Source organism: Helianthus annuus, chromosome 9 (genome assembly GCF_002127325.2).
Source record: "Helianthus annuus cultivar XRQ/B chromosome 9, HanXRQr2.0-SUNRISE, whole genome shotgun sequence".
Classification (NCBI taxonomy): domain Eukaryota; kingdom Viridiplantae; phylum Streptophyta; class Magnoliopsida; order Asterales; family Asteraceae; genus Helianthus; species Helianthus annuus.
The window spans coordinates 36,815,630-36,827,123 of NC_035441.2; the positions used below are offsets into that span (position 1 = coordinate 36,815,630).

At 34.5% G+C, this 11,494-nt stretch overlaps 1 protein-coding gene and 1 long non-coding RNA gene across 14 annotated transcripts; both read left to right on the plus strand.

The window, feature by feature from the left end:
* The first annotated feature begins 2,082 nt into the window (after window positions 1-2,082).
* LOC110877432 lies at window positions 2,083-4,047 on the plus strand. Of its 2 annotated transcripts, XR_002557039.2 has the most exons (4): window positions 2,083-2,425; window positions 3,043-3,085; window positions 3,569-3,630; window positions 3,715-4,047. It is a non-coding gene; the product is annotated as an uncharacterized LOC110877432 (long non-coding RNA). The 2 variants fall into 2 exon arrangements; XR_002557038.2 differs by lacking the exon at window positions 3,569-3,630 and having other exon boundaries at window positions 2,085-2,425.
* A 2,387-nt stretch (window positions 4,048-6,434) lies between these two features.
* LOC110877431 lies at window positions 6,435-10,567 on the plus strand. Of its 12 annotated transcripts, none has more exons than XR_002557036.2 (6): window positions 6,439-6,838; window positions 8,985-9,059; window positions 9,153-9,235; window positions 9,581-9,644; window positions 9,807-10,206; window positions 10,288-10,567. XR_002557036.2 is itself a non-coding variant. In XM_035977460.1 (5 exons), exons 1-4 carry the CDS (start codon window positions 6,785-6,787, stop codon window positions 9,922-9,924), a joined length of 330 nt encoding a protein of 109 aa, XP_035833353.1. In that variant the 5' UTR covers window positions 6,435-6,784; the 3' UTR covers window positions 9,925-10,206; window positions 10,288-10,567. The 12 variants fall into 12 exon arrangements, 1 of the variants encoding a protein (XP_035833353.1); XR_002557037.2 differs by having other exon boundaries at window positions 9,156-9,235; XR_004866918.1 differs by having other exon boundaries at window positions 9,172-9,235.
* The last annotated feature ends 927 nt before the right edge of the window (window positions 10,568-11,494 follow it).

The following is an 11,494-nucleotide window of genomic DNA, read 5'->3' on the forward strand; positions in this document are numbered from 1 at the left end:
AACGCTTTCTCTTGTTCAACACCCCAGATGAATCTTTCTGTCTTTCGGGTCAGCTTTGTTAGTGGTGACGCAATCTTGGAGAAATCTTGAATAAATCTCCTATAGTATCCCGCAAGTCCCAAAAAGCTTCTAATTTCAGAAGGGTTCTTTGGGGAATTCCATTTTAACACCGCCTCAATCTTTGACGGATCCACCAGTACTCCGTCGGCACTTATAACGTGGCCAAGAAATTGTACCTCTCGTAACCAAAAGGCACATTTAGAGAATTTTGCGTATAGCTTCTCTCGTCTAAGGGCTTCTAACACTTCTTGTAGGTGATGTGCGTGTTCAGCTTCACTTTTCGAATATACCAATATATCATCGATAAACACGATGACCGACTTATCCAGCATTGGTTTGCAAACCCGGTTCATGAGGTCCATGAAAGCCGCGGGTGCGTTTGTCAGCCCGAATGACATCACAAGGAATTCGTAATGTCCGTATATCGTGCGGAAAGCCGTCTTCGGCACATCTTCTTCTTTGACCCTTAATTGATGATACCCCGATCTAAGGTCAATTTTGGAAAACCAGTTCGCACCTTGTAGTTGGTCGAATAAATCGTCTATCCTCGGGAGCAGGTATCGATTCTTTACCGTGAGTTTGTTTAACTCCCGGTAATCGATACACATGCGCATACTCCCGTCTTTCTTTCTCACAAACAATACCGGTGCGCCCCAAGGAGACACACTCGGCCTTATGAATCCCTTGTCAAGCAGGTCTTGGATTTGGGACATCAATTCTTGCAATTCTGACGGCGCAAGTCGGTACGGGGCTTTTGCTACGGGTTTCGCGCCCGGAATCAATTCGATCCCGAATCCTACTTCCCGTTCGGGCGGTATCCCCGGTAAATCTTCCGGAAAAACATCTTCAAAATCTCGTACTACCGGTACATCTCCAATCTTTCGTGATTCTTTTTCGGGTTCATTAGCGTATATCATAAATGCCTTGCATCCTTGCTTCATTAGCTTGTGTGCTTTCAACATTGAGCATACTATGGGATTGCCTCCTTTTTCGCCATAGATGGTGACGTGTTTCCCGCTCGGAGATGTCAGTTTTATCTCTTTACGGAAACACACGACCTTTTCATGGTGTCGAGATAGCCAATCCATCCCAACGAAGACTTGAAATTCTCCCATCGACATCGGGATTAGATTTATCAAATATTCTTCATCGTCGATGCTCAGTTTGCAATTTTCACATACATCGCAACACTACGTCAAAAACCACCTACGGCCACACATATGGCCAAACCGTCCAGCCACACTTTTGATTAAATGTGTGGCTGATGATCATTTCTAACATTTGAAAAACTTTCAGCCCACTTATCGCCACACATTTTACGTATTCATGTGGCCATTATATAACAGCTCAAACATTTAGCCACGCTTTGAGGAAAAAACTGTGACGTTTACTAGTCACACTAAAAAACGTGTGGCCAAATGTGTTCTACGAACACGGTAAATTGTTTTATGTGGCCAAAAATACATGTCTTTGAAACCTTTAGCCACATTTTAAGAAAAAAATGTGACATTTATTAGCCACACTAGAATTGTGTGGCAAAATGTGATCTACGGCCATGGTATTTTTTAATGATGTGGCTAAAAGCACATATTTAGGAAAAAAAACTAAGACATTTAGTAGACACACTATAAAAAGTGTGACTAAATATGATACACAACCACATTATTTGTGTGACGGTGTGGCTAAAAGGTAATATATATGGCCAACCACATTATTTGTGTAACGGTGTGGCTAAAAGGTAATATATATGGCCACATATACTATTTTGTGTGACTGAATGTTAGACAATAGTCACACTTAAAATTATAAGATTTTATGTGGCTTTATATAAACATTCGTCACACCATCGTTACTTTGTTTATTTTTGTGTGACGAAATAATACTAAATGTTATATAAAATATATGTGACCAAATGTTAGATACAAAATTTTAATGTGACTGTACATAGCCATTAGCCTCACCATTCACTTTAATTTTGTTTTGTGTTACAAAATAATAGCAAAAGCCACAAACAAAAAAAATTGTGTGACCAAATAATATACAATAGCCACACTTATATATCTAAACTTTTAATCATCTCGTAAGGGTTCCCACCTCTTACCATATCTGTTCTTGGTTTCAATTTGAGAAGATCGACTTTGTGAATCCCTTTTATCTATGAGATTAGCGTTAGTTTCTCAAACGTGTGTGTTATTTTCTGTTCCCTCTGTACCGGAGATGATCTAGGTTTCTGAATTGTTCGATTAGGAGAGTTTTAGATCTGCAGATTTGAGTTCGAGTTAAGCAGATTTGAGGCTTGGTTCTAATTGCAGGCCACGAGGATTGGAATTTCCTATGATCCCGCCTCATATTGCGACCGGAAAAGGTGAACTCTCGTCTAGGGTTTCATATTTGGGGAATTCAAACATATTGAATTATCATGTGGTTAAAATGGGTTCTCTTAATGAGAGCGTATAAATTCTTAGTTTTCAGAATTAATTTCCATGGATTATATTATAGAATTGGAAGGTTTTGACTTCTCATTTTGTTTAGTAAACATTAATTTTGTTTGATTGATGGAAAAGAGTTGATGATATAAATATCTGCTTGTGAGAAGTTGATTAAATACAGTTAGACAAGAAAGATGTATATGGCCATTGCCTTTAGGATAACATATTGATTAATGATCACTTTTGTGATATTATTACTACAAGGAGCTTGTGTGCCTCCTGTTTTGATGCCTGTATGCTTTGAGCATAAGCAATAACAAACAGTCTATGTTACTTGAAAATGTGGTTCTTCTAAAGAGTCTGAAAATAAGTTGGTGGAATGTATTATACAGATGGTCCTGGATATTGAGACTTGGTCCTAACTTTTGAGAAATAATAACCTTGTACAATCTTGTAACACGTTTGGTCCCTAAGACTGACAGATGTAGGATATGGTTGTTACATTGATGTGTGAAATGACCATTTTTATAAACATGCTCTTGTATGATTGCAGGGTGTGCCGGGTTACTTTGGTTGCTGTTGTTTGAAATTTCAAGGTCTGTGATATGACTAAGTGATGCAGATTTGATTTGCTTTGTCTTGAGGGTTCGAACACGGCTCGATTAACTGAGACCACATACCCATTTACCCGAATCATATATCCGAAATTATGTGAAAATACCAAAACTACTATAAACTAATATCTATAGTTTTGTTCAGCTGAGGTTTTTTTTTTCATAAAAATAGTGAAGATAAGGCTTTCAACTTTGAATTCTTTAAAGTAACATAATCAGTGTGTGTGGTGTATATAAGATTTATTCATGATTTTTTTTATGACAAGGGTAGACGGGTATACCCGTTATCCGCAGTTATGCCCGATACCCGACGGGTAATTACCCGATATATACTTGTGGTGTATCGAGCCGGGTATTGGACAAGGATTAGCAATAACCGACTCGAACCCAACCCATTACCATTCGTATATTTGATAGAGCTTGTTTTCAATTTGATACGTGAATTGTGCTTTTGCAATGTTATAGGTGGTTGGTTGGTGAGTTAAATTTGTTGGGGGAGGGATAAGGTTATTGGTATGAAGTTGCTGGTTAGTATGAATCTGTTTAGCATGGGTTTTTGCATAAGTAGTATGAGTCATGATGCTGATGTCGTTACTGTTGTACCTATGCAGATTGGTATGGGTTTGATGTTTGTGGCTGAGTTTACCTTTTGACTATAGTGGATTCGTGGGTAACTGGGATGTGATAAAAGGTTGTTGATTGGGGGCTTCTATGGGGAGAATTGAGGTCAAGAATACTAGGAAGCTGAAGAGAAGATTATCATCTTGTTTTTATGAGCCCGGTTTATTTTTTGATTTTCTTTCTTTGTTTGGTTGCTTTTAAGAGGTTATGATTGTATAGGGTTTTTTCTGTTTTGACTTGCCAACAGATAACCACAATAGCTAATTGTCGGTTTATTGATTAGATTTTATGTTTGGTCATGAAATAAAGGCACTACTATACTATTATGTGAATTAAATATAAATAAGGTAAACTGAAACATGTAGGAAAGGATCTTTATTTCTTTATTTTTTTTAATTAATTTAAACATACAATCATGTACGAATTTTAGAGAATCAATAAGGGGCTGTTTGGTAGCCTCTTAATGATCATTCAGATGCTACCTCTTAATGGTTTAAAACCTCTGAATGAATAAGAGGTAACTTCAAGTCTGAATGGTTAAGAGGTAACCTCTGAATGGTAAATCATCACATTTCACATTCTTTCACCTTCTCATTGGTAAAATTTTTAATGGTTCCATTAAGAGGTAGCCTCTTAATGACCATTCAGAGGCTATCAAACAGCCCCTAAGTTTTTCAAGCATTTGATTTTATTATGGTATTTCTAGAATTGCAAGTTTTATGTATTTATTTGATTTTATTATGCTTTAAACCATGTTACCGTATTATACCAGCTAGACTTCTAGTTTGTTTGTATGAAGCTAGTTTTTAGCCGAAACGCAGGTCGCACGTTGTTATGTTGTTTTTTACATATAATTTTTGCAATTTTCCTTATCGATTTAGTATGTTACATCCAAACTTTATGAAAGTTGGTAAAATATAAAAAACAAAACAAAGGGAAAAAAAAAAAAAAACACTTTAATAAACAGGGAAAACTAGAAAAAAAAAAAACACTTTAATAAACTTTGTGACTATAAAGTAAATGTTAAAGTTTAATGGTAGGCACGCCAATTATTAAATTTAAGGGATCTAGGCAGACTGAAATTGTCCTAGTCAAGAATAAAACCTGGGTCGGTATCAGTTTGGTTCATTACAGTAGTAGTACATAGCAATTGACACATGTTTTACATCGATTGAAAACCATAACCATAAAAACGAATATATGTACGAGTACCGTTGTTCGTTTCGTTACAATACCAAAAAAAAATATTTTATTGCGAATACAACTTCGTGTTTAATGAATTTTACACTGGCACTTTGAGAAAAACCATAAAAAACAACACGGTACATGTACCAATGTTGAACCGGTAGGTTATTGGGCCTTGATAGATTACAATGGATAATAGTAGGTAATATATGTCTTAATAGACCATAGTTGGCCATAATGGACCACAATGAACAATAATAGACCATACATGTATTATTGGGCCTTAATGGATCACAATAGACAATATTACATCATACATGTCTTAATGGACCGTGTTGAGCCTTAATGGATCACAATAGACGATAATAGATCATAACTATCTTAACGGACCGAATCAGACCTTATTGGATCATAATGTACAATATAAGATCATGGATGTCTTAAAGGACCATATTGAGCCTTAATGGGTCACAATTGGCATTAGTAGATCACACAGGCTTTAATGGACCATATTAGGCCTTAATGGGTCACAATGGACAATAGTATATCACAGTTGTCTTAATGAACCATATTGGGCCTTAATGTGTCACAATGGATATTAGTAGATCATACATGCTTTAATGGACCATATTAAGCCTTAATGGGAAACAATGAACAATAGTAGATCACAGTTGTCTTAATGAACCATATTAGGCCTTAATGGATCACAATGAACATTAATAGATCATACATGTTTTAATGGACCCTGTTGGGCCTTGATGGATCATAATGAACAATAAGAGATTATACATGTCTTAATGGATCATAGTGGATAATAGTAGATTATACATGTCTTAATGGATCATAATGGATAATATTAGATCATATTGAACCTTAATGGAGCACAGTGAGCATAATAAATCAAGTTGTAAGGAATATTATACAACATAGTAGATAATAATAGATCATATATGTTTTAATGGACCATGTTTAACGTCAATAGTCATAATAACTTTTAATGGAGCATGTTATGCTTTATAATGAATTTTTGGAGTAAATTACTTTTTGGGTCCTTGTATTTTAGTGGTTTTAACCACTTGAGTTCAAAATCAAAAAGTTTAACGCTCCGAGTCCCTTACCGTTCATTATAAAACATTTTGAGTACCGGTGTTTTAATGGTTTTAACCAAGTAAGTCCAAAATCAAAAGTCCAAGTGTTAAAAATTGGACTCAAAACATTATAAAATGAGTGGTTAGGGACTCGGGGTGTTAAACGTTTTGATTTTGTATTTAAGTAGTTAAAACCACAAAAACACAGGGACTCAAAAAGTAATTTACTCTATTAAATTGTTACATGGTATTTAGTGTTAATTGTTTCGATAAGTTTTATTTGTTTTTTTTTTCAAATTAAAAGTTTTAATTTACTTTTTATACATAACATGTAATTTATATATCTTTAAAAAATGTATAATTTCCATGACTTTTTATAACTTTATATTATTAAAAAGTTTGTAAATAATTTTCCTTCTAAAACTTTCACCCCCAATAATTTCCCTCCCAATCCAATCCCGCACTCGGTTTCAACTCCCACAAAAATTTCAAATGAATCCCAAACCCTAGCTTCCAATTTCACACCGTTTTCTTCTCTCACATTCCTCCATCAGGACCATCACATCCAACCCTCCAAACACCATCGTTCCCCAGCCCCTCTGTCGCCTCTCCCGCCATCATCAGATTCTATAACAACGGCGTCAACTCCATAAATTGAAGTTCCCAAATTAAAGACCCCAAATCCTCCTGATGATGCGTTTGGTGCTAAGGGTTCCCACTCGGGTTCGTTGGCTTCTGAATCGTGGAGATTTGGGATCAAATTCGTTGGGTGTGATTAAGCAACGGAATGGGTTGGAATTTCATCAACAATCGTCCATTCACAACTGGATGTGATGCTCCGGTTTGACCTTCTCCCCTGATTTTAAATGTTTTTTGCTTATTATATTAATTTTTTCTATAGTCTATATACATGGTTTCCCAAGTAAGTCCTAATGGACATTATTGAGTTTTTTATTCTAATAACGATTTCTATCTGTCTAATCTATTGGATCTATTTTGAAAAAGGGGAAAGTGAATACGGTGTTGTTAGAGCATTCACATCCAAGGCATCATATTCTGAGTGTGGTGTCTTTAAAATATAAAAAGTATAAAAAGTGGTTGTGAGTGAAGGAGAGAGAAAATGTTACTGTTCATCTGTATATTTGGGGGGACACTGTTCACCCACTATAATTTTTTAATATATATTAAAAGTGGTTGTGAGTGAAGGAGAGAGAAAAATGTAATGATAAAGATATAAAAATATTATTTAATTGAAAAGGAGAGAGAAAAAGTATTTGTTTTTAGTGGAAATGTATTGATATAGGAGTTGTTTTTTAGTGGAATGTATGTATAATTTTAGGGGGTTGGATGTGAATGCTCTTAGACACCTAAGCTTACACGCCAAACCTTTCAAAACTACGTAGTTTTGATTAAAACTTTCCTAAAATCTCAATCAATTAAAATTACATCGCTGGGTCCATGCCCATGGTTCTTTTGGCTGCCTTTTGAACCCTAATTATTGCAATCGTTAGCGCAATATTAAGGCTGAATAAAAAATTGAAATAAAAACACATGCAATGTGAAATATAAATTTCGATGATGATGAACCCTAATTATTGCAATCGCGAAGTCAAAGAGCTTGAATTTGAAGCCATGGCTAAAGCTTAAAAGGGTGATTCATATATATAACATCAAAATGGAGAAGTCAAAGAGCTTGAATTTTAAGCCATGGCTGAAGCTTCAAAGGGTGATTCAAATAACATCAAAAGTACCACACAAAAAGCTTCGTAACCTGCGCCATTTCTCAGCCACCGAAACCCGCCACTTCTATGAATCTGTAGTCATCTCACCATTTGCCGTTTTCCATCCTTGAACCTGAACCATCCTCAATACCTTTTAAATGTTTGATGACAAGGAAGCTTGTGATTTATCAGATTTGGATTTTTATGAACTCAATATTGAAGAACCTGATTAGATAAAGACACTAGGTTGATGATCCATTGACGATCGCACAAACATTTAATATCGTGTGCCTCTGAGTTTTACAACAATTAGTATGTTTTCAGTGGTTTTAGACCATAGTCTTCTTGAACTACAATGGCTTTGTTTATGTGTGAGTATTCATCACTTTACATGTAAACTTTGAAGAGTTCTTTTGGTTTTATTGTGCTATTATATCTAATTTTTTTGAACAATTTGTACTGGTGTTATGTGTTGGGGTTTTGTTTTTAGGGGAAAAGTAGTATGTGTCAAGTAATTTTGATTTGCTGGAACTTTTTAAAAGTTTGTTATTCGCCATCTTCAAGATAGTGTTCTTCCTAAGTTTCAATCCTAGATCTAGAAAAAAATATTTATAGAAATAGTTGAAAATTTTATTGTGAATTCATGGAGGTTTCTTCATTCTGATTTATGAAAGAATATTTAAGTTTGTTAGCATTTTTAATCAAAACTACGTAGTTTTGAAAGGTTTGGCGTGCAAGCTTAGGTGTCTAACAGCACCGTATTCACTTTCCCCTATATATATTTGATTTTAATATTATTCTTAGTTAAAATAAAATTAGACTAAAAGTTAAATAGTTGATATAAACCATTTAACTAGGTTCATCTAGCATAATGTAAAATCTCCCACCTCAATCCTTATTTCTCATCCTGTATCAGACTTTATAATCTATGAACTTCTTTTTCTTTTACGAAAGGAAAATATTATTGAACAAATGCCCTCCTACTATCAATTTGCTAGAGCAGAGGCAATCAGGCAAACCCCAGTACAATTACATAGTTGCCTAATCATTTGCAGTTTGTTATGTAATTTTTAACTTGTTAAGCCTTATGTTCCCAATGTTATGGTTGACAACGTGTTTATCAATTTTATGGAAAGTGGTGGTTGACGGTGATGATCTTACTCCAAAGTCCACAACTACTTGTATTATCTTTCTTTTCTACTATTGTATTATTTAACTTACATATATATATTCTTCGATTTTAATGATTGGTAATATATTTGACAGTGGGTTCTAGTTATCTACACATACACCCGAAGTTTCTACATTCGAATGCTACTTCTTACAAATGGCCATTTGGTGGTATGTTGAACTTAACTTGGTATATTTTTATTTGACTGGAAGTTTAACATGTCTAATGAATTCTGTTAATTTTCATCCCTTGCTGAAATTGAGGAGAGACTTGCTATGGCAGAATCGATGTTGGAGGCTACCTTGCAGTACCAATTTGGCCAACATAAGGCACCGCCTTCCCCAAGGTATTTCTGTTTATAACTTAGGTTAGGGCTGAAATGGTAAAAACAAAAAACTAAACTATGCTATGTAACAATGTTATACCCTCCATCCGACGAAAATTGGGCTGTTTTTTTTTTTGGTCAAATTTTAAAGAAAAAACAACAGTTTACCTATTGGTCAAATTTACAAAGCTAAAAGGTTTTAAACTAATCATTTTACAAAGCAAATTGTTTAGGCTATTATATTAAAGCAAACAAATCTGCTGTGTAAAGGATTCTGGATAGATTATTAGCACTTACATAAAACTACCCACATGTTAGACCACCACTCTCACTTCACTACACCATCTGGTCCCTTCATTCTTTCAGATAATGGGCTTCCTAACAAAAGAAAAGGCACCCTGCAAGCACTCTGGGTATAACCCTACTCCAGGTAAACTGTTTTTGTTACATTTGTTGATGTACAGTCAATTTTTAAGTTTATTTGTTTGTATATATTTGTTAAGTTTAATTATTTATTAATTTCTAAAACTAGACCACTATAAAACTAGTTATATGATGTATCTTGATATTGTTTAAATTTGTGAAATTGTAGATTCAGATGCCAAGAGGTGGTGTCGTTGTCACCCAAGATCTTGCTTGAATCAGATCAATGCGCATGTGTGATCTGTAACCAAGGGTTCCAAGGAGATCAAATCTACAGATGCATCTGAGAGACGACACAAGATGACATGGAAGTTGCTGAAACAGATTTAACCGAGATCAAGAAGAGGGTGTCCGTGTGTCCGGAACTGAGTTTTATGGTGACATGGAAGTTTTTTTTTTGTTCCTTTAGGTTTCTGCATATCATTTTTTTTTGTTTCTATAGTTCAAATTTGTAATATGTTATTAATGAAGTTCAATTTGTAGGTGCTTGATGGACATAATGGGGCAACAATAGCTATATAAACCAAGAAGAATCTTTTGAACAATGATTGAGCTCATGTGAACAAGATGTAAGTGTAATCTAATCACTTCATTTTGCACGTGCTGGTTGGTATATCTTATAACTTTCCCTTAACTGCAACTGAACATAGCAAAGGAGTTTTGATTGGCCGAGACAAAAAGGAGCACGGCCGAAATGAAAGTAGGGAGACTCTTTTAGAGAATGGGAGGAGGTTATGTTGTTGAAAGTATTGCTAGGCGTGATGCAGGTTGAGACAAAAGTTCTTTTGTTACAAGTGTTGTAGGTTATGTTGCAATTATCATTTGTACATAACTTTTGATTAGTAGTTTATGTATTTAGTATTAAAATTAAAATTGAAAACTTATGTATGGATTTTTGTTTCTTATTGTTAATATAATTAATTTTATTTTTAGGTTTGTTCATGTTTACTACAGTTTTAATTTTACAGAAATTTAAAACTAAAATCGCCAATTACACGAAAATGGCCACATAAACTATAACAAATATGTGTGACTAAAGATTAGACAGTGGTTAGACAATAGTCACATTTAAATTTGCAATTTTCTATGTGTCTATATATAATATTTAGCCACGTTTTCAATAAATTTTTGTGACTATATATTAGTTACGGCCACACTTGCAATGAATTTATGTGACTGTTGATACTGTTTAGCCACACTTACAGTGAATTCATGTAGCCGTTGATACCATTTAGCCACATGTAATGGACCATTTACTTGACTTCAACAACATTTCGGCCACAGTTTTTTAAATTAGTGTGGCTAAAACAAACTTTTTAGTGGCTATATAATATAAACGAACACACTTATAGTAAATTCATGTGACTATATAATAGAAACGACCACACTTATAGTAGATTATGTGGCCACTGATACCATTTAGCCACACTTAATGGACTATTTGCTTGATTATAATAACCATTTTGCCACATTTTTTTAAATTGATGTGGCTAAATTAGTCTTTTTAGTGACTATATAATAGAAATGGTCACACTTACTGTAAATCATGTGGCTATATAATAGAAACACTCACATTTACACTAAACTCATGTGGCCATTGATACCATTTAGCCACATTTAATGGACTATTTGCTTGATTACAAAACCTTTTTGCCACATTTTTTTAAAATTGATGTGGCTAACACAAACTTATTAGTGACTACATAATAGAATTGGCCACATTCATAGTAAATTCATGTGGCTGTTGCTACCTCTTTAGCCACACTTACTGGACAAAATAATTGATTTTCAATAAGACCTTTTAGCCACAGTTTAAGTTTCTTCGGCCACACATAAGTGAGTGTGGCCGTATGATAC